We start from the raw sequence: 26,986 nt of genomic DNA, 5'->3' as shown, positions 1-26,986 counted from the left end.
GGATTCCTCTGGACTCAGCTCGCCTCAAGCTGTAGCAGCCAGAGCTGCGGACTGCCCGACTTTTGACGTTTCCTATTGTTGCCGGAAGTGACGTTCGGGTTCTGAGCCTTAAAGAAGAAGCATTTTTATCCCCGATGTTTATGATTCGCTATAGATTCCCTGTTTCTCGCTTAGCAGCCCGAGCCCCTCTGAGCTTGAACACTAGAAAAACTTTTAATCCGTAACTTGGGATCGGACTGGCCGTTGAAAAGCCCCTCTGCAGAGTCAGTCACCTCAGGGGTCTGGACAAAAATAGTGTGGAATCTGCAGCGAGGAATCGTGAAGCACTTAGGAGCCTGCCGCTTTGAAGGGCTGGCCCGGCGCGTGGCGCGCCGCGACCCACTGTTTAAATACAAACGGTCGTCGCGAGGGGTGCGCCTCGGTGCCGGCGTCGGGACACAGCGACGCGTTGCTGGAGTCTGGGCTCCACTGGCTACCACTGGTCGCATATGCTACCTCCCTCTGTCCTTGCTGTGCGGGGCCAGAGGCCTTCGGGGCCCACTTGTTTGCTTGGCGGCTGCTGGCGAGGCTGCGCCCCAGGTTAAGCAGGGGAAGCCTCTCTCCTGCTGCCTTGACCGAAACCACGGGCGGGAGCGAATGACCAGGTCTGCGTTTTCATCCTTTTAAATCAAACGGAGGGAGGAGACCCCTTGCTTATATACTCAACTGGCATACCCTTATGATAAACCGCGAAGTTGGAAGAATCGCGGAAGCTAATTCTCTCAGGTTAGGTTACAGTTTAGGGTCTGGGCTGGGAAGTTACAGACTGATTCGTTCTTTCGGAACCACCGAACTCTGATCCGACTCCTCCGAAGGGCTGGCTAGAAGAAAGAGGTGAAGGTAGTTGAGTTTTCTTTGCTCGCATTTCCCTGGGTTTCCGTATCTTTCTAGGCAACTTCCGATTTTTTTCCCCTCAGTGAAAATATCAGTCTTGGCATTTGATTCCGAAATTATGGGTACGCTGTTTTGCTAAAATAACCCACAAACGTTCTGACAGTTTTAGCTGTGAACACAGCAGTCCTACAGAGCTCTATTCTTGTTCCGTACTGCCTGTTTTTCTCTGTTTTCTTAGTGTTTTCCCTTTTCCAGATCTTTCTCCCTGTTGTAGAGCAGCGTTTCCCTTAATATCTTTTGCTAAAATTTCACAAACCTAGCTTTTCCTCACATGTACTCCTCCTTTTATTTTTGATTCACGGTTTTAGATACTATCTAGTGTTGTAAGCTATGTCACAAACTCTTAGCCATGAACCATGATCGTTAAAGTCAGTGTACTTGTTCATTCTGAACAAAAATCACTGAGTTCAATGGCATTCCATTGGGAGGCATCACTTAACACCTGTGAGAGCAATGCGAGTAAACTAGATTAAAAATCATAAACTGCCATCGATGCCGTTTTCATCACCTTCCCCCCGATAAATTTAGTTGTTGGGCAGATATGACTTGTAGAGAAACTCTCTGGAGGAAGCAACGTTGATTCCATCTTAATGATTGAATTTATACTACAATAGCAGAGTAATAGTTCCTTTCTGTTAATTTCTTTTGTTAAGGGTTATAAATTTAAAATGTTAATCAGTTTTTTAAAAAGTAAGTTATTTTCCATTTCTGAAAGTACTATGCTGAACTGTGGTTAAGTTGTAGATTGGCTTCTTTTAATACCCTAATTTTAGTGTTTTTCATTTTTATAATAGATTTAGCAGTCTTTCATGACAATGTATAGCAGTAGCTGTGATTTTTTGTGTGTGTAATACTCACAATTTTTTATCCCTGTATTTTTTCTATCCCGTTTTATTACTTACCTCCTTCACCTACAGATCCAACCTGTACTTGTATCTTACTCTTCTTCAAAATATTTATTCTGCTGGTACTGAAGAGGATGTGTTCCAAGGACATACTTTGTTGTCAGAAATTCCATTATCGGAGGTAGAAATAATATGAGACATTGATATGTTCCAGGACTTCAGAGAAAGGAAAGATACCACAAAGTGTTAAATAAAGCAAAGTTGCATGCAGTAGAAAGATGGGATATACATCTAGAAGAATTAAAGGAAGTTTTTGAAAAGAGATATATTTATATTAAAGTTATAGAATGTCTTAGAGGAAAAGTTACCAGGAGAAGAATCATATTAAAATAGGTGGGTCTGGAACTTAATGCAATAATATTCTGGCCTATACAGTACCTAAGAATGTGGGTTTTTTGTTTGTTTTTTTTTGCCGTTACAAGCAGATTAGTTACCACTTCCTCTTTCCCAAGAAAGTAAAGGCTGGACTTTGGAAGTCATCTCTCTTACTGCTTCCCTATATCTATTTATCCCCAGGTCATCCTAAAAGATGTTAAATAAGGTTTATTTTTTTGGCCAGTATTTTGTATAATGTGATTTCAGGATCACTTCCTCTTTTTCTAGTTATCTCTCATTTGATGGTACCTGAAATTCCCTCTGCCTAAAAATTGAAATATTTAGAAGTAATTGATTGGCTGGAAAACACAAACTGAAATCCAAGTATGAGTGTATAAAATTGTATTCAAAAACATCTTACTTACCATGTTGCTAAAGGAGAGGAGTCTTGCAACAGGAAGTTACTGTGTTCCTAAAGAGGGGAGAAAAGGGGACAGAATTGTGTGGCTAGGGGCTTAAAATAGAAAACCTACTAAATTTAGGATTTTGCAAATCTAGTTATGCATAGATAACAGAGAAAGTGTGTAAGGAGATGATTTGTATCCTGGGCAACTGCTGGACTGTTGACTGGGGGCGGGGAGGGGGAAGATTATACTATCTCTGCCTGATTTATAAATTGTTCTGTTTTGTTTTTAATGTAATGACTTCATTTTAAAGGAGCTTCATTTCCAGAGGATTCATTTTTCAAGGTATTGTTATATATTTTCCTTCTATGAAATGACCACGGTCAGTTACAAATAGATATTTTTAAGTGCCTTATTGACCTTTGCCTACTGATTGACTACTTACAGTTTAGAAGCCTTTCAGCACTTTCTAGCAAAGGTTCATAGCATTTATTTACCTACCAATACATTTATTTATTTTATGAGTCTCTTTTGGGAATAATGTTTTTTGAGAATCTAATGAAAGCCCTACAAGTATGCAGTGAGTCATTTAAAAATATAATTACATGATATTTTCTTTGAGATTTACAAAAATGACCTATTTTATGTAAAATCTCAAATATTGTTTTAGTCTGTTGGTGCGTATATATATATATATATATACACACACACATACTGTTTGTAACATATATTTTCTGGAGTTTTATTCCTATTTCATTGTCCCAGTATATGTCAACTTTAGTAGATATCACCATTAAGTTTTCCTAGGTAGTGGTACCAATTTACCCTTTCCCAGCACTGTGTTTCAAATGTTCTAGAGCTCCACATTTTGGGCTTCCTTTGGTTATTTCCTAATGATAAATGTGACTGAATGTTTTTTTCACATTTACTCTTTTGTAAAGTTCCTGTTCAGGTCTCCTTCCTTTTTTACTATTGAGTTGTCTTTCTTTTTCTTATTGCTCTGAAGGGAATTCTTTACATATTTTAGATACACATCTTTTTGTTGGTTTTACATTATCGACAACATCACTTTCTCTCAATAGTTTGTCTTTCCACGCTCAAGGATGTCTTTTGATGAACAGAGTTGCTAATTTTAATGGGGTTCATTTTAATAGTCATTAAGATAAGAAATCTTTCTCTATCTGAAGATCAAAGATATTCTCCTCTGTGATCTCCAGCAAGCCTAGGTGTCTTACATTTTATGTTTAGATCTTCAACAAACCTGGAATTAATTTGTAAAAGATGTGAAGTACCATTTACATTAAGAGGTCAAGATTTATTTACTCTATCAGGATATTGACAGAGAACCATTTATGGAAAAGGACCATCCTTTCTTCATAGCTTCTTAAGAATCAACTTTGTCATAATTCTAGTGTCAGTATATGCATGGTCATTTTTCTGGAGTCTTCCATTCCATTGTTCTATTTGTACATATTTTCACGAATTCAAATTTAAGTTATACAATGAGTCTTGCTATCCAGTGGTTAGTCCTCCAATTTTGATTTTTTTCAAGATTGTGTTAGTTATCCTTTACCTTATGCACTTCTATATACATTTTCAAATCAGTGTCTACCAAAAAATCCTTTAGATATTTTTTTTCAGTGGGGGCGGGGGTGGTAGAATGCATTGAACCTATGGATCAATTTATTGAGTCTTCCAATCCTTAAACAAGGAATATAGTTTTCTATTTAGGGCCTCTTTAATATATCTGAATAAAGTTTTATGTTTTTTTTGTTTTGAGGTCTTACACATCTATTCTAGACTTAGTCACATGCTTATGATGTTTGTGGCTACTTGATTTCTACACATATAACTTTTAAAATAAATTTTTTAACTGAGGAATATAGAGAAATACAACTGGTTTTTATATATTGGCCTTGTACCCAGCAACCATCCTAAATTCACTTATTTTTTGTATTTTTTTATATACAATTATGTCATCTGTGAATAGTGATATTTTTATTTCTTCCTTTTTAGTCTTTATTCCTTTTATTTCTTCTTGTATTTTTTTTTGTAGATACCCTTTATCAAATGCAGGCAGTTCTATTCTTAATGTCCTAAGTATTATATCATTAGTGAATGTTGAATTTTATGAAATGCCTATTCCGCATGTATTTAAATAATAACACTTTTCTCCTTTATTTGTTGATGCATTGAAGTATAGTAATTCAGTTTTTGTGTTGCTCATACTTTGCATTTAATCCAGTATTATTAAATTACTTTTGTCTTTCAAAGAGTTTCACCTTTGACCACTGGGAACTGTTTCATTTGTCTCCTGTGTCCCTTTGACATACCCCACCAATTTGGAATTGATTTGTTTTGTGTATACTTTCTTACTTTCTGGAACTACATAAAGTTTCAGGCTCATCTTACAAATTTCTGTCCCAGTCTTAGAATTGACCATTTCTCCAGGGAGTCCTGGTTCCTTTTACTGGAGAACAATGTTACACACCAAGACCTGAATGCTAGGTGTGCTCTTTACTGCTGGAGAGTTGTTGCTTTCAATCACTTCCCGCTGGCAGAGAAACGAAATGTGTATGCTAAGCTGTCTTGAAATACTTCGATATATAACTATCTGTATCTATGTGAAGCTAAACATGAGTTCATCGTACTGATGTTTCTAACTAATCTGTTAGGTAAGCATGGCTCATTCTAGTCTCCTCTCCTTGCTAATCTGTAAATTCCCACTCCAGCAGTGAGAAACCAGACTCCTATTCTACCATCTATTTACTTAATTTTTCAATTCCAGGGTATATGCATAGAAGTATCAGAATTACCTCATAAGTCCTTGGGAAACATCTTATAAACTAGAGTAGAGTGTTTACATGCAGTTGATTTTGTCTTTAGTCTCTCAAGCTCCACTCATTTCCAAAGTTAGCACCTTTTCCATCCAATGCCTTCTATGAGGTTGTTTCACACGTTGGTAATATAGTTTGATTTTCTTGTCACAGTCTGCATTCTTTCCTGGGGTTTCCTAGCTTTTACATGGTTTTTTAAGGTCATATACATTAGGGTTCTCTTTGTGCTATAAAGTTTTATAGGTTTTGACAAATGCATAATGTCATGTATCTACCATTACAGTATGATACAGAATAGTTTCACTATCCTAAAAAATTCCCCTGTATTTACTTATTCAAACTTGTGTTCTTCCTTCTGAATCCTTGGAAACCACTGATCTCTATAGTCTTTATTTTCAGTATAGTTTTGTCTTTTCCAGAATGTCATATAATTAAACTCATACAGTATGTAGCTTTTTCAGAGCTACATGGTTTTATGGCTCATTTATTTTTATTGCTGAATAAATATCCCATTGTATCGATGTACCACATTTTTCATCCATTCACTTATTGATGGACATCTTGGCTACTTTCATTTTTTGGTGATTATGAATAGAGCTGCCATAAACATTCAGGTGCAGGATGTTATATGTACCTGTGTTTTCAATTCTATTTGGTGAAAACTTTGTTAACATGATTTCTGATTGTATGGTAAGACTACATTTAGTTTTGTATCTGCTGAACTGTCTTCCAAAATGACTAAATGATAGCAATAAGTGAGTCTCTTTTGTTTCTTCATAAGCATTTGGTATCACCAGTTTTTTGGATTCTAGCCATTATAATAGGTGTGTATTGGTATCTTTTTTTTTTTTTTTTTTTTTTTTTTAATGTGCAGTCACCTAGTGATATGTAATACTGAGTGTGTTTTCTTATATGCTTATTGTCATCTGTATATAATCTTTGGTGATATGTATGTTCAGCTATTTGGCCTACTTTTTAACTGGGTGTTTTCTTACTCTTATAAGAGTTCTTTGTATATTTGGGAAACACTTCTTTTATTCATTATTTGTTTTGTAAATACTCTCTGCCAGTCTGTGGACTATCTTTTCATTTGCTAATAAAGTCTTTTGTAGAACAGAAGTTTTAAATTTTAATGAAGTACAACTTACCATTTTTTAAAACTTTATTGATTGTGCTCTGATACAATCTAAGTCATTGCTAAACCCAGGGAAACAGGTAGTTGCTCACCTGAACAAATTATGGGAGGGCAGGGGGAGTAAAATTCTAGCTTTAGCAGCTCTTTACATGGACTTTCAAATCATCATCCATATTTCAACCCCCTTGGCCTTATCCCTTAGCCTTTCTTAAGCATTTAAGGGCCCCTTATTTCTAAAACTGTCTTGCTGCTGTTGGTTTCCTTGTAAATAGATAGGATTAGCCTGTTTCTGCTCTGCTAGGTTGGTTATCACTCCTTCATCTGCTTTCAGTCTTTCAAAATTTTGTTAGGACTTCTGTCATGTGGAATCCCCTCTAGTTCATTTTGCCCTGGTGAGTATACATGGCTTTTAATCATCTACTTTCATTTTAGTAGTGTTGAAAGAAAAGAAATGAAGATAACACGCGCTTAATCTGCCATATTTTACCAGCCGAATCCTGAATCTTTTTTAACTTGTCATTTTATTTTTTAAAGAAAGCATCCTATTGGTGACTATGTGAGGTCAAAGCCCTGGGAATAATGACTAAATCTGTGCTAAATTCCCTTGTCTCCATTTTTTATGGTTTTTTTTTAAATGTAACCTTTATAAGCATCTAAAATAGTCATTGCTGGAGATTATCTCAAGTTCATGTTTCCTCCCAAATGGCACTTTGTTCAAAATACAGTATTTGGTAGAGTATCATGGGACATATTTTATTTTATTTTTTTAATGTTTTTATTTATTTTTGAGACAGAGAGAGACAGAGCATGAGCAGGGGAGGGGCAGAGACAGAGGGAGACACAGCATCTGAAGCAGGCTCCAGGCTCTGAGCTGTCAGCACAGAGCCCGACACGGGGCTCGAACTCACGGACTGTGAGATCATGACCTGAGCCGAAGTCGGACGCTTAACCAACTGAGCCCCCCAGGTGTCCCTCATGGGACATATTTTAAAAACATGAACATAAGGCAAACATTTTTTTGTAAGGAAAAATATTTAGGGTAAAAGCATATCTTAGATTCAGGAATACTATACTGTCAATAGAAGACAGTACTAGCCCAGTAGGGAAGTCAAGTTAGTAGAGAAATAGCTAAGATAAATATGGTTAGTTCCTATAAGGGATGCAAATAAAATAGAAGATTCAGAAACAGATCTAACCAGTGTTTTATGGATTTTTAATTTTAGGTGAAAAATCAGATCATTTCAAAAGCTGGAGCTGAATGTGATGTTAAATAATGGCAACTGGTGACTTAAAAAGAAGCTTACGGAACTTAGAACAAGTGCTTCGCTCGCTAAATTATCCTAAAGAAGTGGATTGTGTAGGGTAAGCTATGTATCAAAGTTATTTGTGTTCTTTTTGGCAATGACTTGAGGTAAGATTTGACATTGGGGGGGTATTTACATAGACAGGTTTTATCTGGGTCAATTGAAAATTTTCCCTGTAATGTTTAAAATATTTTAGACAGCAAGTAACTACAGGAGGTTTTTTTGTTTTTTTTTTTTTTACTAAGTATGAATTAATGAAAAATTGTATCTAACTGAAGAGATTTAAAATATGTTCTTAGAAGTAGAACCACAATATATACCCCAGTGTAAGGCATAGTTTCTGTAGAACTTTTAAATTCATAAAAAATAATATAATGGATTTCATTAATTATACAGTATTCTATCCTCTCATATTTTGGGTTGGATGATATTTCTTTTTGATTTGGAAGATTCTAGTTAATAGATTGCTTATGAGAACTTAAACCATGCTCAAAGATTGTTACCAAGCTAACTCATTTAATAGACCCCACTTTGAAACTTTTGCTTTAGTTTCTGCTTTTCCAATATGACTGCTTTCCTTTGTAAATGTAGCAACATGCATTCCTTCTATATCCATGCTAACCTAATGGTACTCTTGTCATCTTCTGTCCTATATTTCCTTTTTCTTCTTATCTGGGATTATTGATTAAAAATATTCCCCACTGGGAGTGCCTGGGTGGCTCAGTCACTTAAGTGTCCTACCTCTGCTCTGGTCATGATCTCATGATTCGTGAGTTAGAGCCCCATGTCCGGCTCTGTGCTGACAGCTCAGAGCCTGGAGCCTGCCTCGGTTTCTGTGACTCCCTCTCTGTCTTTACCCCCCACCCCCCATGCTCTCTTTCTCAAAAATAAATAAACATTAAAAAAAATTAAAAAAAATATTCCCCACTAGGATACAACTGAAGTCTGGTACTTTGTTTTGTTTGCTGCAGTATCCCCATATCTAGAATTGTGCCTGGTACACATTAGCAGGTAATTAGACATTTATTCAATGACTTAGTGTCAGTGGACAAGTCCAGATTAGGTATATGTTCAAGGAGTGGAGTGAAACTTGGTTAAAACAATAAAAAAGAGAATCCTGGAGTAATGTGCTTTACATACAAGAATGAATGTTCTGTTGGACACTGGGGAGAGTTAACTCCAAGAGATGGCTACAAATGAAAGGATAGTGAGGAGAGTGGGGAGAAAGTTGAGTTCTGATGACCTTTTATAGCCCTTCTGTGTGAGAAACAGAAGGTGTTCCATAGTATGTACTAATCATGTCTTGGTTCCTTAAACAGGGAAATCTAGTCTTCCTGGGATTTAACCAGTTTGAGTAGCCAAGTTTTCTTCCTACTACTTTTAAGCATCATTTTAAGACACATTTTGGATAGGAATACTTCTAAAATATACTGATAATTCTTCTGTCTTTTGAGTATAGCATTTAAACATTTGATTTTCTGTCTCAGGAGTATCATTAAGAACAATTGCTTTTAGACTATTTCACAACGTAGTAACTCTGCAGAGTCTATTGAGATTGATAACACTGCTTGCTGCTGCTTATTCAGATTGCCCCCCTCACACTCATACACACTCCCCCCACACATATTTTGATTCTTTCTATTTCTTACCCATTTTTTGAAAATGTTTTCTTTCAGCATCTGATTTTTTGGGGGGCCAGTATGCCAACTTGTAATATGTTTTCTTACAATGTCTAATCAAAGTTCTCAGAAACTAGATAACAAAGATTTTTGAGTTAAAACAAGAGGTATTAGGGGCACCTGGGTGGCTCAATCAGTTAAGTGTCTGACGCTTAGTCTTAGCTCGGGTCATTATCTCATGGTTTGTGAGATCGAGGACTATGTTAGGCTCTGTGCTAACAGCGTGGAGCCTGCTTGGGATTCTCTCTCTCTCTCTCTCTCTCTCTCTCTCTCTCTGCCCCACCCTTGCTCTCTCTTTCAAAGTAAAATGAACTTCAAAAACAACCAAAAAACAAGAGGTATTAAATGTATACCTGGCTGTCTTCTAGTCATAACGCGCATAAAATGGACAGATTTTGCTGTTCAAAAGTATTGTTCTCATTTCCTGTTTTGAACTAACAGACAATATTGCCAGCAGTTTTATCATTGGGTAAAATATTATTATACCTGTAAATATAAAAGAGGATTTATATTTGTGCTGAAAAATAAAATGTAATTTTAATATGTACTTGTTCTCTGCCTTCTTAAAAAAAATTGGGTGATGATGGGGAATTTTATGTCTTGAATTTTGTGGAAAAACAAGTTTTGTGAAAGCACATTTTTACTTCAGTTGAACAGATGTAACTGGATAATTGAACAAATACCTCCTTGCTTTGTTGTGGCAGAATCAGTGAAGGTATTTCACATTGAGAAAATAATGCCCATATGTGTAGACAATTAGAAAACAGTACAAGACAAAACCTGAGGCATCAAACACTGAATACCCTGGGACTCATTCTGGAAGAGATCAGTCTGGATCAGAAAGTTGAAGATGGCTTTATGGATGGCTTGAAACTTGACAAATAATTCATAGTGAATAACAGACAAGTAGAAAAGAATGGGATACCTTTCTAGAGTGGAAGAATTAACGTAATCTAAGGCACAGATTTCTAATGAGCTTGATATAAATGGAAGATGCAAACTGATTAGCCCAGTTACAGTTTCTAGCCCTATTTTCCTCTCTGTAATTTAAAATTCATAATATTTTACCTTTGCAGGTTTATTGTAAAGAGCAAATGAGGTAATGTAACAAGTGTTTGCCAAACTGTAAAGTGTACTGGAGCACTATAAGGTGGTACATTTGTTTAATCAGAGAAAATGGACTGATCAAATAAGGCTGAGCTTTGGAACATCAAATACTGTGGTGAATAGACCGTACTATTACTGAAATGCTAACTAATAAGTAAATAAGCTATTATTTCATAGCAGTCTGGCTATACTGATTTAGAGTAGGAGATGGAATCAAAAGAGTTTTGTGTATCTCCTAATTGTTTGGCTATAACGTTAACTTACAAATTATCGGCATCTCATTTCCCTTTCTATCTAACTTTGTGGAATTATGCTCCTTAAAACTTTTTCTTTTTCTTCCTAATAGTTTGGTAAAGGGAGATACAACTGCATCTTTGCCCATCATCAGCTATTCCCTTACCTCATACTCACCTTATGTAGCAGAACTTCTGATGGAATCCAATATAGAGCTCATAGCGAAGAATGACTTACGCTTTATAGATACTGTCTACAAGGTACTTGATTGTATGAAACATTATTTCAGAAGTCATAATGATTTTTTAAGATTAATGTTTTATAATAACTCCTTAAATATATGTACAGCACATACAGTTGACAGTATTTTCATATGCATTTCTCATTTAGACAGTTCCTGTTATCAAAATATAATTTAAGTCCCCTTTATGTTTTATAATCTAATAAATTGCAGTTGGTAAACATTTGCCTGTGGTTCCCATTTACTCTTTTTATATCAAATTTTAGTAAAATTTGGCATGTTGGCATAAGTTAGAAATGTGACTGTTGAGTAAATTTTGTGGTTTGTAGAATTATGAGTAACTTAGTTGTTAGTAAGAAAGAACTATAGCTTTGAGATTTCATGTTCCTTGACGTCTGGGACCATATCTTCTATCTATTCTAGTATCTATACTTGTACTATATTGGGACTGAACTTAATCTCATGATTAAAAAATTCCTTCTGATCATTATTAATTTTTACTCAAGCAGTGGTTATCTCAAACTGTTGTTAAAATAATAAAACCCATTTATCAGATCAAGTTGTTTTTGTTTTTTTTTTTGAGAGTTTACATTTAATGACATGGGATCTTTTCTATGTGTAGAGTCTCTGTTTAATCTTCCCTGTCTTTGCCTCTAACACCAACAGCTTCCTTGAAAGACTAAGAGGCACTTCTAAGAAATCCTAGGGTTCTAGAGCATAGGCTTTGAAAATTGGCGGTCTAGTTAGTCTGTTTCTCTCATTTTACAAATGAAACATTGGAACTCAGAAGCCTACTGACCTAAGAAATCATATAGTGGAAGAACTAAACAAATAACAACTAAACAACTGTTGTTTTCTAACATCTGGTATGGCATTCTTTATTTTCTACCAAGTTAAGGAGTTTTTCTAGTACCTATGAGGCTATTTGAACCTTTTGATCATTGACTGTATTTTGTTATCTCCCTGGACATGCATCTATTCTCTGCTACTTCCTAGCTGCCCATTTTCTACCTGGATACCTCCTACCTGGTTCTGACTACCACCATGCCTACAAATCTCTTTAGTACCTCCATCTAATGCCTTGATCCTCCTTCTTGAAGATGGTATTACATTCCTGACCAGGTGACCGTTTATCATTTTGGATTTTTATCTATTTCCTCTTTACAGCTTCTTCGTGATCAATTTAATTATAAACCAGTTTTGACAAAAAAGCAGTTTCTCCAGTGTGGGTTTGCAGAATGGAAAATCCAAATTGTTTGTGATATTTTGAATTGTGTGATGAAGAAGCACAAGGAATTGAGTAGTTTTGAGAAGGTAATTTTATTAATAGATTTTAACTTACTCTAAGTTGCCTGGTATTTTAGCGGACAAATTCAATACTCTAGATAGCCAACTAACACGTAAGTACAATTACTGCATTGTTCACAGATTTAGGCAACCTTATGCCTGATGTTTGCTTTAAATACGAGTCATTTCCGAGACACCTGTGTGGCTTAGTTGGTTAAGCATTTAACTTTGGTGCAGGTCATGATCTGACAGTTCCATGAGTTCAAACCCCACGTCAGGCTCTGCACTAATAGAGCCTGTATGGAATTCTCTCTCTCTGCCTCTCCTCCACTCGCTCTTTCTGTCTCTCAGAATAAATAAACTTTTTTTTGAAAAAGAGAGACTCCAACTGAGGGTTGCTGGAGGGGAGGTACGTTGTGAGGCAGTAAGTTAAATGAATGGTGGGCATTAAGGAGGGCACTTTTTGGGATGAGCTCTGGGTGACATATGTAAGAGATGAATCACTGGGTTGTACTCCTGAGGCCAAGACTACACTGTATGCTAAGTAACTTGAATTTAAATTAAAAAAAAAGAAAGAGAGAGCATTCTTTGGAGTCAGATGGCCCTGTTTATTAAATACTGGTCATTTGTTTTTACAAATTTGTGACTTTGAGCTACTAGCTAAGGTAACAGTTCAAACATAATGCGTTTTCCTTACTTTTTAGTTTTCACAACACATATCTCATTAGATTTATTATTTGGCAGTCATATTTCATATATGAAAATTCAAATAATGTAATTTAAATATAATATAATTTTAATGTCAGCTTTCACGTACATTTAGTCTCGGTACTTTTTTTTTTTTTTTTTTTTAGGTTCCATCACAACAAAGAAAGAAAATCAGTTCTGTTAAGTCAGAACCTTCTTCAAGCACTGAGAAGACATCTACAGAATCTGTTGGCATTGATATCACTGGCAGATTTATGACTTCAGGAAAGGTAGGAAGATACTAAGAAAATATGTAGGTTAAAGATTTATCTACCTAATTAATCAAATGTACAAGATTCACTTTTCTGACTAGTAGCTGGTAAAACATTTTTAGTCAGATTTGGTTAAGGAGTTTTGACAATGTATACTGTATATTACCTGGAGAACAGTCCTCATATAAGATAGAAATGTAAAATGAACAAGGTTTGTTTTTACATTTCTATTTCCTAAATCTGCCTCATTTCCCAGATAGAATAGCGATGATTTGGGAAGGTTGTATAATGTGGTCATGACATGTACTCTTATTTATGTATCTAGTCTTTCTAAAACATGGAAATGTATGAGGAGCATACCATTAGTAAATATTTACCTACCCTTGTCTCCTCTGAGCATTTGTGGCTTAATGAGTCTCATGCATTTAGGGATAGCTTTTCTATCTCCAAGAGAAATTGAGTTCAAGGTATTACTTTATAATGGTCAGTATACTTTTACCAATCTTCCTTTTGGGGCAAACCATTTCTGAGATTAAAGCATAGAATATCAGATAAATAATCAACGTGCAATTAGATAAAGGATGTGAATAGTTTTTGGTGGAAGTAAAATCCAGAGAATTATTTCTTCCTAGTACAATGTACATGAGTTATAACAATCTATTAAAAAGCTACTTTTATGCCTCTATGACAGATAATGACATTTTACTGTAGGAAAAGCATTCTTATATCAATAACTTTTCTTTTTTTTTTTTTTTTAATGTTTTTATTTATTTTTGAGACAGAGAGAGACAGAGCATGAGCAGGGAAGGGGCAGGGAGAGAGAGGGAGACACAGAATCTGAAGCAGGCTCCAGGCTCTGAGCTGTCAGCACAGAGCCCGACGCGGGGCTTGAACTCATGGACTGTGAGATCATGACCTGAGCTGAAGTCGGACGCTTAACTGACTGAGACACCCAGGCGCCTCCTATCAATAACTTTTCTTACCTAACTCTTGTTAGTTTTATATGATTTTCTAATTTTTAAGTGGTTTATATCTAGTATCTTTCCCCAATATATAAGAATTAATATAAACAAGAAATTTCTTACACCTTTTTTAAAAATGTTTTTTTTTATTTATTTTGAAAGAGTGCATGCAAGTGGTGGAGGGGCAGAGGGAGAGGGCAGAATCCCAAGCTGGCACCAAGAGAATCCCAAGCAGGCTCCATGTTCAGCACAAACCCTGACCCAGTGCTCAGTCTCACTAATTGTGGGATCATCACCTGCGCCGAAACCATGAGTTGGACACTTAACTGAGCCACGCTGGCATCCCTATACTGCTTTTTTTTTTTTTTTTTAACCTTCCTGTTCTTAGTACAGGCACTATAAGCACTTACTAAATATAAGCTGATATAACTAAACGTATTTTTCAATCTTCTATTTCAGTTTTGGGGCTGAGTAGTAATATATATTGTCCTAAAAAGGAAAGATGCAAAATTTCATGGCATTAGACTTGTTTTTCTTAAAGTATTGTTTGTTATTAGTCAAATTTTAATCAGTTGCATCGGATCTTTATCAGAAATTTTAATATTAAAAGTTGGAATCAGTAAGTACATTCCTTTGTTTACAGTTAGAGATTAAGTCAGTACTAAAACAAATTATCTCTTTTCCCAGTTCCTTCTGTAGAGTATGATTTGTGAATTCTGTGTTACATTGTATTATATTTTTATAGTGCATATGCAGTCTAAGGTAAAGGAGGTAGGCAGGAGAGTCTTGTCTGAATGCATAGTTTGACCTAATGCCTTATTCTCAGGACTTTTGTCATTATTAATTTTGAATTGTTAGCTGAAGAGCTGATATTTTCTGGTTTGTTTAATAGAAAAAAATTGTAATGGGTCCTACTCACAGAGCCAATTCTTGATTATTTATGTGAATTATGTGGCAACCTATTATGGAATGTTTCAAACATTTATAAAAGTACCAATTCGCACTATCAGCAAATTATCGACCCCTTGTTAATCTTGTTTCATCTTTATTATAACCACTTTTCCAACATCTTCCCCCCAATTCTGAAACAGTATGAATCAAATCCCAGACATTATTAAATAGTTACTTCAATTTTTGTATTATGTAAGAATGCTCCAAAAATAATAACTGCAATTTCATCATCGTAAAATATTAGTAATATTAACAGTTTAATCAATGTTTGATATATACCTTACTGTTATAATTTAAACTTTCATAAATTTTAAAGGGAAGATAAGGTATTTCTTCTGCAAAATTATGTATATGTTGAAAATAATTGTATGAGGAGAACATTGAAGCAGCTCTGACATATTTTTCTCTATTCAGACAAAAGCTGTAGTGATCCGTCACCTGTATAATGAAGATGGTGTTAACGTTCCTGAAGATACGATAAGTACAGTAACAGATGTTAGCGGAGCATTTGATGTGTGTGACTTAAAGACTACTGAAATAAAGGTTCCTGAAGTAAAGTTCCCTGAAATCAAGTCTGAACAACAAGTAAGAATTTTGGACTTCCTTAACAGATGCCTGTATTTCTTACTTTGATGTACATGATTACTTCAGCACCTAAACTTTGGAGTATCTCTGACTTTTTGCATTATTACTTATGACACAACACTTTATTTAAGAATAAGTAAGTCTACTGTTTATAATTCAACAGATACTATTTGCTGCTTATGTTTAGGGTACGGGGCCAGGTGTTATGGGTAATGCAAAGATGAATAAGAGACAGTACTTTGCTTCAAGGAATTTAAAGTCTGGTTAGAGACAGAAATACACTGCTTTGTACAGTGAAGGTTCTGTATCATCGATCCCTCTCATTAAAGAATGGAAAAAACTGGTGCACACTCCCTCCTGCCATTTTATTTTCTTTTTTGGGCCCTTGCTATCTTCTTCTCTTACTTTTAGAATACCTTTCCTATTACTTTATTGCCACAGACCTTATAGTGTCTTATCTATACTGTTCTGCTGACTTCCTTTTCTATCTTCTATTTCTTGTAACTTCTATACACCGCAGTTTATAATTGGCATTTGTAAAAACTACCACATGGTCATTAGGCTGATTTCCTGTTAGTAGCAAACTGAACAGTTTCAAAGCACTGTCATATTTTGGTCATTTCCTCTTAGCTTTGTGCTGGGTGCTGTTACAAATAGCTAGTTAGTGATAGTTTTATTATACTACCAGGTGCTTTTCTAATAGCTTCATGCAGAATTAATCTTCAGATGAGCTATATGAAGTACAAACTGTTGGAGATATATATATGTCTATATACACATATATGTATATATGTGTATATATACACACACATACAAACACACACACACATTTATATATAAATTGAAACACCAAGGTCACACATCTCAGAAGAGGTAGTTTCAGTGTCTGAGCATTCTGCCTGTATAGATCATAGTCTTTTAACTCTCATGCTGTGTGCCTGTTACAACTATTGAAATAACGCCTTGGAAATGGAAATACATTGATTTTTAAAACAATTTCAGTCTGTCTAATACAATTTTTAACCTTTCTAATCATTTTAGGATATTAAAATTAATCATGAGATTACTGCACTACAGACTATGCTTGCTGAATGCCAAGAAAAACTTAAGAAACTGACTTTGGTAGAGAGTAGATTAGACTCTTTGGAAGAAAAAATGAAAGGAAAAGTGATGGTAAATGAAAAAACCTGGGCTAATCTTCTAAGTCGTGTCACTCTTCTTGAAACAGAAATGCTTTTGTCTAAAAAGGTATTTCCTATCTTTAACATTTATGGGATATCTCAGATACATTGTTAAGTGTGTATTCTTTTAGAAAAACTAAAAGAATATTTAGGTAATGGGAAAGTGTTTAGTTGAAATGAGGCCCTATTTAGATGTAGCCCGTTTTGTTGCTGCTATCGTGATTATTGTTTTTCTCTTTAGCAACTGAGATAATCTGGCAAGCCTCTGTAGGTTCAGCTTTTAGAGCTGTTGATACTGTAAGCATTTAAAAAAAGGTACGATAATGTTTGATTTTTATGAAGAGCTTGAAATTATATTCTTTAATTGTACAAAGGTCCTATTTTTATAGTGAAAAGAAAAAAGTGGACAGAACAAGAACATTTAAAATTATGACTTCCTTTTCTTATTTACTTCAACCAAGTTATAAATTTCCTGGAAACAGTTACCAACTTTGCCACTGCCTTATGAAGTCTGAGAAATTTGTTTTGATTTGCTTAGGATTTCAATTTCTGGTTCTAGTCTATCTTTCCTTCCTAACAGTAAAGTTAGTTGATTCAAGAATGTTACCTCTGCTTCCACATTTGAAAGGTTATTTCATATTCATAGTGGTATTTATGTATTGCTTTACAAACAATTAAAATTTAAACATTTATCTTGTTATCTTTTATGCTTAATAGTAAGAATAGTAATAGTAAGAATATAGTATAGAATAGTAAGAATATAAAATGAGAACACTTTTCATTTTATTCTAAATACTAAATTATATTATTCCAGAATGATGAATATATAAACTTTGGTCAAGTGAATGAAGACTATGAATCCAGTAATGACTTGGATATTCTGAATTCTGGTAAGTTGTAATATTATGGCAGTGTTATTGGTAGTAAGGTAAAGAGTTTTCAGGAAGATGATTTTTATAGGTATTTGATAATTTTAATAGTCCCAAGCCTTATTTTTTAGAAGCTGCAAATCTCCTAGGAAAAAAGATAGTATTGAAATTATGGACTACTGAAGCCAAGGATTGCTTAATAAAGCCGGTTTACATATCTTACGTGAGGTAGTGGTTGAATAAAGTCTCGTGTACAAAATTGCAAACTTTTATAGAGGCATTTTATTTTACTCTTTTAATTGCTAAATGCTCTAGAATAACCATGGAACTCCAGAGTTTTTAATTTAAACTTATGATAGCTTCCACCTCTGTAAATAACATAAGTAAAAAAAAAACATTTGTCAGTAACCTGTAACGTATTACAAGCCTCTTGAATTTAATCAGATAAATGATGATAATGTCTTCTCCATATCACTTACTTCCACTAGATTACTGACATTTTCATTGTGACTGAGCAGCAAAGCTAATATTTCTGGGCTTTTTTTCGGTGATAGCTTTTATTTTTTATTATACTTTTTGAATAGACAAAGTTCTAGATTTTGTCTTATGCTAATAATTAAATCATATTTACAGAAGAGATATTTTGTCCAACTGAGAATTCATAACAAAAAAACATTTTAAAATCTGCGGATGCTTAATATCATTAAATCTTTCAGCTACTGTGTATAACAACACCAGCATTATAGTACTATGTACCTGACACTGTCCTTAACTGCTGTATTAACAAATTTAATTCTCAAACATTCAAGTACTGTAATTATCCATATTTTACAGAAGAGGAAACTGAGGTACAGAGAGATTAAATAAATACGCCAAAGACCACACAGCAATTGAATAATGGAGCATATTTTAATCTGGGGAACTTGGCTCTGAAGTTTTCTCTTAACTACTACATATTTAGTATACATGTCAGTTTTATGGCAGGACAGTTTCAATGATTAGGTTACTGTATAATGATTTGAAGTGTTATTTCAGGCAATAAATTTATTAGACTACAGATTTCAGGTTTGGTAAATGTTTCCTCTTCAAATTTATCATTCACTCATTTATTCAGCAAATGTCAAAGCTCAACTCTGAGATCTTTGAGGTCAGGATCTTTACCTTATGATCTGCATAGCAGACAGAAATTAGGTCTGTACTTCTAGCTCCAATATCTGTATATAATGGCGTTCAGTTTTTTATGTAGCGTACGAGTATTGAATGCCTGCTATTTGCAAACGCTTGCCTTTTCCAAGTTTGGTTTTGCACGTTCACAATTATAATTTTATTAACATTTTTACAGACCTACCTTTAAGCCATTGAGTTAACACATAACCAAATATAAGCCAATGTACTAAGACTTAAAGTGATAGGCAGATAGGCCATCATCTGAAATGGGTTGTAGATTATGAACAAGATAAATATATGGTCTCAAGAAATTTATAATCTAACAGTGATCAGTTAAAAGAGTTAAGTTTATAAATTCTTACACTTTGTCCCTTAAATATGCATGCTACATGGAACCAGAGTTTGATTTCACTTGGAAGTTGAGAGCAATAATTCACCAATTTCATTTTAGGATTATGTTAAGTTGGGAATGGTTTTCGAGAAGTTTCAGATTTGTTTTCCCTTTATTAGAAATAGTGTTTCCATGGGGGGCTGTAAGGCGTCTCTGTGTTTGGTAAAAAATCAGTGAGGAGAGACTTTTATTATAAGGATTGTGCTTACACTGGGTGATTTTGGAGACTGTTTAAAATGAGCGTTCTTGTAGTTTGTGTTCTGTTAGGAAGCGGGAACACTTTGATGAGTGATGATAAGAATGAATGCTGAAATTTTCAGTGGAAAAGAAGTACTTAATATTAGTCGGGAGAGCGCTATAGCTGGTCCTTTGTGTGTTTGCTGCTTACATGGTGTCCTTGTCTGTATTCAGACATGACAGAGTTGGTCTTGTTTTGTTTCATCAAGGTAATGAAGTGACCTCATATGATGGTTTTCTATGAACATAAATAATTATGTTCAGTTGGGGATACAGTGACCTGGTTGTTAATTATTGGATAGGCCATGACCATGAACGCTCTTTGTTTTTTGCTTTGCTTTTTTTGTGCCTTTTTCCTCATAAGAAAAAAATTAATAAAGTTATAGTGTCACAAGTGTATGGATCCAGTATGACTAGAAGGAAGGGTACATGTGGGCATATGAAGGAAGTTGAAACAGAAGAGTAGAAAGATAAAATCATGGAGCTTATATGGGGTCATAGATTTTTAGCAAAGTAAATACAATCAGATTTATATTTCAGAGAAATCATCTTAAAACAGAAAAGTGATTCATTATAGGAAAGTAACACAGGAAAGGGTGGTAATTTGAAGCGTCTTTCAGATCCTTTATTTCAGAATAATGAGGGTGTCTACTAAGGCTATGATAGTAAGGATTAAGAAAAAAATTACTTAGTTGTTAGAATTGATAGCTCTTGATTGCTGATAGAAGTTGTGGTGAAAGAGAGAGAAAAAGTCAAAACGGACCACTTGTATTTGCTTGTGTGATTGGGTACATAGTCGGTACTCTTTAATAGAGAATTAAGGAGAAAGTTGGGGAAAAATGGATTCACTTTTGAAAATATGAAATTATGTATGAAATACTTAAGACCAAATATCCAAAAATCAGTCGGACATATTTTCCCTTGATTGGGAAGGACTGGTTTACAAATTAGTTTTCCCCGCTATTGGAAAGAGGAGCATTGACATGAAACCTTTCATAAGCCTAAATGCATAAAGCAAAGTAGTACCAGGAATTTATAGGGAAAATATTTTGAGCATTCCCACACCTCAAAAATAACTTTTTATAGGCTTTTTTGATGCCTTAGGACACATCTTGCCAATGGATGCACAAAATAAGTCCCGATAAAGCAGTTGCTCACAGAAACAGTTCAAAGCTATGGCGGCTTGATGCTGAGATGCTGAGTGTAACTCCCAGGGAAGGAGCTTTGCGGGCCACTCTCGCTGCTCCAGGTGTGTGATGCCTCTAAAATAACTTGCTGTGAAACAAGTGCTGAATGCTATTTTCATTTTTTTGCCTTTATTCAAAAAAAGTGAAAATCCACCTTGATTTCTTTTGGTTAGCAAAAACAGGTACTAATGTGGATCTTCTTTAAAAGCAAAGTGGCATAATGTGAACTTTTGATAAGCGGGAGATACCTGTATAGTTAAATGGCAAAGGACCTAACTAGTTCTCTTAATGTAGTAGGGTAATTCTCCAAAGTTGTCAGTTAAAGATTAAAGGTCATGGGAAGTTGGCTAGAAAATCTAGATCTTACAGATCCCCTTTCTTCATAGAGATCTATTGGCAATGACTCTGAAACTGTAAACAATAATTGCCCTAGGGACTACTACTCTTCCCTTTCTTTTCCATCCTGAAGTTAAATTTTTTTTTTAAAGGTTATTTATTTTTGAGAGAGACAGAGACAGAGCACAAGTGGAGGAGGAGCAGAGAGAGAGGGAGACACAGAATCTGAAGTAGGCTCCACTGTGAGCTGTCTGCACAGAGCGCGACATGGGGCTTGAACTCACGAACTGTGAGATCATGACCTGAGCTGAAGTTGGACGCTCAACCAACTGAGCCACCCAGGCACCCCATCTTTTCCAACCTGAACTTAGTTGCCAAATCTTTTCTCAACTTCCCATAGCACAGTTAAAAGCCATTATGTTTAAACAACGAAGACTGTATACTAAAGACTTAGGAAAGCAATAGGAAAAATCGTCACAGAAAGTAATACACACTTCATTGATCTGGCTATTAAAATATGGCTTGTGTTCTGTATATGTCCCATTCTGTAATCTCTGGAATGCCCTATGTGGCTTTCCCAATAGCCTCCATAGCCTGCCTAATACCAGCTTTTTCCCATTGTGAAGTATATACCCTTGAAGGCTAGATAGATACTTCCAAGTCTAGGCCCCAGAGAACAGAGCAGAAAGCTGTTCCTTCACCTTCCATTCAGTTTCCATTCTGTCTTCCCACTTCTTATTTCCTGTCCTAGGACTTAAAACCTCATTATTTTTGAACAGCTTAAAAAATGTTCAGCTCTTTCCAAGGACACTCATCTCTATCTATGGAAAATAATCCAAGATTAAGGAATGGTAGATATAGTTCCTGCCTAGTTTCAGGTTATTCCTTGAAATTACCTATTGCCAAAAGCCCCTGTTAAAAGAGCTGGGTATAGATAATCTTCAAAATTGTACTATGTGATCTTGATCCCTGAGCTTGACCAACTGAATCAAGAGTAAACACCTAATCCAGGGAATGCCAATTCAAAAGGTGTTGAGCCAGAGCATTTTCTCTCCCTTGGGAATTTAGAATTAGGATACTAAGTCAGTCAAGATGTTGAGCCTGGGCTAGGCTGGCCTTTTTCTTCCAAGTTCATGCTGATAAGTAAGCAGATGTATGGAGTAAATAGGTAAGAGAAGTAGACAAAAGAGACTGGCTCTGTGTGAAATGAAAGTAAAAGTCTTTCCAGTTGTTTCAGTCTTCAGGTGGTAATACCTTTTCCCTAATTGAGGTTGTCTGTGGAGGCTTACAATAAAACTCTTTATATAAACCAGTTTAAATGGGTGCTTATTATTTTTTTTTCTGGCCTTGATTTTGCGGTCATATGTATCTTGACTAAAACATAGAGCTAATGGGATTGATTTAATAGTAGCATGTCTTATAAGTGATGTTCTATATTTGATTTAGTCATAGGAAAGATTTACCATAATTTTGTCGCATGAATGGTATCAGTGTACGAGGTGGAAAGTTGTTCACTTCTTTAGAAAAAAAAAAAAATCTTTAAACCCTGAATTTTAGGCAGTGTTTTTTCCATACAGGTTAACTTAGGAGGGAATCTTTATTGATTTTTCAAAAGTATACTCAGCATTAGTAATAGTTACAACCATCTTCAGAAAAGAATATTCATGAGTCAGTAGCTGATACTTAAAAATAAATTATGAGCTTGCCTACTTGCTATCAGGACTATCAGGATAAAGATAGTAGTACCTTTTATAATTTTTACTGGCCAGTTTTTAACATCTAGATCTCTAGGTATAATCTTAAAAGAATAAAATAACAATTTACCTGGGTCAATACCAGTAGCCATTTTATATTAAAATGTCTGTTTTTCTTCCATTTACAAATAAAATTTTTAGATGTGACTGCACTGTGAAGATAACCTAAATATTAATTTCTCCACAGATAGAAAAGGCAAAGAGGAGAGGCAAACGAGTGTTCCTCTATCCTCTGGTTATAGTACAGTGTCATCAGATTCAATTCCCAGAACCCCAATGGTTTGTTACTGTGGTCTGAAAGAGAATTCAGAGGTAAGAGAAACTGGCAACTGCCTAGATGATTTCCTTTCTAAGGGCAGGAGAATAAGCAAGCACTAGATTTGGTTGTAGATGCATTGGCAAGAAAAATAGTGAAACTGTAAATCTTAATCTCTCGTAAAAATTCTTTATGATAAGTAAACAGTACTTAATGCAATGTTTTAGACTGTTTTATATGTTCACGGTCCATCTTTGATGATGGTTTACTTTGAGAAATCGCCTAAATTTGTTGCTTTTTAAATTAAAGGAAACAACAATCCAGAAAATGGAAAGGATGAAAAAAATGTAAGTAACAGAAAGGGGGAACAGAAATTCATTTCTCTGTAGGGAGTTGTATTGGATTACAGTATATATAGAAAGTGCATATGTGTTTCAAACCTTAAAGGTCTCTCAATCAGGTGTGGAATTTCCTTCAGGACTCCAGTGGATAATAAATCCCCCTACAGTTATGTGTTTGTGAGATGAGTCACTATTTTGGTTTCCAACAAGTGATGTAAAACATTGTTAATGGAATTAATTGTAGGATTAAACAGTGCAGAGATATTTCTGGTTGAAGTTAATCAAAAGTATTATCTACCTTTGATAACTGATTTATCAAAATATTAAATATATGTAGGTGGATGGTTTGGAGACATTTTAAGTATTGTTAAAGTATTGCTAGTCTTTCAGTTATTGGTAAAATAATACTAAAAATGATACTTGTGTCTTGTACGAATATGAAGTAGTAAAAGCAGTTGAAAGGAAATATGAAATGAACTTGTGTAAGATGATTATGCAGCATCCTACTTCAGGGGACTGTATTGCTTTGAAATTTCATAAGTACTAAAATAACTCATGCTCTAAGAATTAAAGACTCATAATTGACTTTAGTGGTATTTCTCCCCTCTGGCCATGGTATATACTTAATTTATTTTTTATACCTGTAAATAAGAAAAGTAGGAAATTTATTTTGGGCTCAAAAGCATAATTTTCAGCCACTTAAATCCTATGCCTCATTATGACTTTTTTTTTTTACTTAACATATTATTTATTTGTTATATTTCAGGTTTGAAGAAACTGCAGAGTTACTGAAATGTCCAAATCACTAATTATAGAATTTTCTGCGTGAACTTCTCTAGGACTTTGGCTACTGTACATGTTGTATATTTTAAGGATTTTCTATAAATTTTAACATACTGCAATATTTTTATGAAGAATTTTTGAATTCCATTTGGTATATGAGTTTTTTTCGATATTGAGTAAATACTTAAATATTTTTATGCTACGATTACACTGCTTTACTGTATTTTACTTTTTTAAGGAAAACTTATGTGCCAGTATGTGTCTTTTACAGAGTGAAGTCATTATAGCACTGTATTTTTGTGTTGACATTTGTTGGCAGTGTGCTAAGTAATATGTTTTTTAAAGTAGAGGCTTGTGGACCATGGTTTACATCCTGTTGGAAACACTCCAGCTGGGACTTGCATATTGTACCCAGGAGGCTCTCGTGCATACCATCTTGCCATCTGTACCAACTAATATGTTGTAATGAAAAATCAAAAATGCTCATTGCAAATTAAATAAAAATATAATTTTAATGTTAATCAAAAAGCAGCAGTACATTTCAGTTAACACTGAGAAAGTAAGGGTATGATTCTCCTTTTGTATTTGGAAATAGGTCAGAAAGTTCACCATGAGAAATGTGTTGAGTATTTTAGTGCTCTATTCCATAACACATTTTAAGACCAGCAGCACAGACACAGATGGTGGCCATCCAGTATTACAAGGTACACAGTAAGGTCTTTTTGGGTTTTTTAGGTGATGGGAAGTTATATATTTTTCTAGAGAGAGAAAAGGTCTTAGATGAAGTTACACCAAGAGAAAAAAATGAAATTCACTTGAAATTACTAGAGAAATTATCTTTTTTTATCTCTATAAATTAAAAAGTGTAATAATAGCCCTGGGTAATCTATAAGAAAATTGACTACATTATTTTGAAGGAAAAAAGGAGTATTTTTTCTTTTTTATTATTGTTTAGATGATCTAATTAGATTTTATTTGTTCATCTGTTTATAGTCTATATGTTCAATTTGATAGTTGTCACGTGAAATATTAACGTTTCGTTAAAATTCTGTGTGGAAATAACTTTTAAGTATTTTTAGTATTCTAGTACATAGTTATTAGGCTTTAAGAATTTTTAAAGTTAGCCTACAACTTTAAAAATTAGTATTAAGTAGATATCTCTAGAATTGATGAATCCAATTAGCTATATTTTTTCAATTATAAAAGGTTTATAAAACTCAAGATATTACAGTCATAAAAGGAAAAATACTGCTTTTATATTCTAAAATATCAGTACCAACATGGAACTATAGCACCACCTTGTGGTTCATATATCAGTATTTTACCTTTTATTAAAACAAGTGATTTCCCATAAAACGTACTTTATATTTCCTCTTTTGAGAAACTCAATTCCAATTAAAAAAAAAAAAAAAAAACCTTTTTCAAGTTTTCTTGTTTAAAACAGAAGAAAAAAATGTCCCCTTTTCTCTTTGTCTCTTTTTTCCCTTCCTGTCCTTTTGTTTTATATAGTATACATATACAGTACATAGGTGTGAACTTATACAACATAGGTGTGAACTGCCTGGAACTGCCCAGATCCATTTTAACATGGATTTTTTACAGCACAGTACAGTAAATGTATATTCTTTTCCTTATGATTTTCTTAATGACATTTTCTTTTCTTATTGCAATACAGTGTGTGATACCTATAACATAAAAAAAAAATGTGTTGCATAGCATTAAGTTATTGGTAAGAATTCTGGTCTACAGCAGGCTATTAGTAGATAAGTTTTTGAGGAATCCAAAGTTATATGCAGATTTTTGATTGTGTAGAGGGTAGACCTCCCCAACACCCTTGTTGTTCAAGAGTCAACTGTGCATAACAATTAGATGATTTGAAACTTCTTTAATCCTAATTTGCATATAGTATATGCAAATATACTATAAGTATAAGGAACTATTGAAAATGTAGTAAAAGTTGTTTTATATTATCAAGTAGAAATTTGGAATTCAATCTTAAAAATATTTTTGTCTAACAACGTGAAACAAAAACTAAAAAAGTCAACTCGTAATAACACTATACATTTACACTTATACTACCCTGACAACATAGTTTTTGTGGAAAACAAAGCTAATTTGACTTTGAAGTTATTGAAGTGATAGCCAAATTATTATTTTACTCTTATTAAAGTTTTCTCTCAAACAATTTGGTTAGTAGCTTGTAACCTTAAACCCCTTTTGATTAATTTGAGGGTCTTGAGAAAGTGACAAAGGAGAATCCTGGAGAGATTATTTGGAGCTATGTTATTAAACCCTTAATTGGAATTTTCACTAACTCCATCCCCTTAATTCTCCCATAACCCAGATGAGAAGTATTTATTTTACTACCAGCAGAGGCATCTGCAGCTTGTGCTGCCCTGTCTATACTAGAGAATAGGTCTGGATGAAGATTATATAGGAACACTATAAAGAATGAGTAAGGGAAAGTACTAGTCAGAGTAGATTAAAGAAAAGTAACATCAGCTGTGTGAAAAATCCTAGGCAAAGATAAGGATTAATAAGTTAGAAAAAGTTCTATATTTTTTGTTTGTTTTATTGTAGCATTTTTAGTGTGATGTTTTAACATGGAATAAATATACTCACTAAAAAATAAAACTTGGAACTGTG

At 34.4% G+C, this 26,986-nt stretch overlaps 1 protein-coding gene across 15 annotated transcripts; it reads left to right on the top strand.

The window, feature by feature from the left end:
- Window positions 1-77: 77 nt before the first annotated feature.
- On the top strand, window positions 78-26,986 carry CEP44 (centrosomal protein 44). Of its 15 annotated transcripts, none has more exons than XM_045462673.1 (13): window positions 78-644; window positions 1,851-1,959; window positions 2,871-2,902; window positions 7,753-7,891; window positions 10,966-11,113; window positions 12,262-12,408; window positions 13,236-13,358; window positions 15,668-15,838; window positions 16,880-17,086; window positions 17,834-17,909; window positions 23,148-23,272; window positions 23,526-23,563; window positions 24,324-26,986. In XM_045462673.1, the coding sequence occupies exons 4-13, from the start codon at window positions 7,803-7,805 to the stop codon at window positions 24,364-24,366; spliced, it is 1,167 nt and encodes a 388-aa protein (XP_045318629.1). In that variant the 5' UTR covers window positions 78-644; window positions 1,851-1,959; window positions 2,871-2,902; window positions 7,753-7,802; the 3' UTR covers window positions 24,367-26,986. The 15 variants fall into 15 exon arrangements, 13 of the variants coding, with proteins under 13 accessions (XP_045318629.1, XP_045318622.1, XP_045318632.1 ...); XM_045462666.1 differs by having other exon boundaries at window positions 1,851-2,171; XM_045462719.1 differs by lacking the exon at window positions 78-644 and adding an exon at window positions 664-879 and having other exon boundaries at window positions 1,851-2,171.

The sequence above is a fragment of the Leopardus geoffroyi genome, chromosome B1 (assembly GCF_018350155.1).
Source record: "Leopardus geoffroyi isolate Oge1 chromosome B1, O.geoffroyi_Oge1_pat1.0, whole genome shotgun sequence".
NCBI lineage: Eukaryota > Metazoa > Chordata > Mammalia > Carnivora > Felidae > Leopardus > Leopardus geoffroyi.
Note: the sequence above shows the minus strand (reverse complement) of the source record. Positions and strands in the feature narration are given on the sequence as shown.

What these genes read in the sequence shown, in the direction of transcription:
- CEP44 (XM_045462657.1), top strand. Translation starts at nt 7,803, where the DNA reads ATGGCAACTGGTGACTTAAAAAGAAGCTTACGGAACTTAGAACAAGTG. An exon ending in TTATAGATACTGTCTACAAG is followed by an intron (nt 11,114 to 12,261) that starts GTACTTGATTGT and finishes TCCTCTTTACAG; the next exon opens with CTTCTTCGTGATCAATTTAA. An exon ending in AATTGAGTAGTTTTGAGAAG is followed by an intron (nt 12,409 to 13,235) that starts GTAATTTTATTA and finishes TTTTTTTTTTAG; the next exon opens with GTTCCATCACAACAAAGAAA.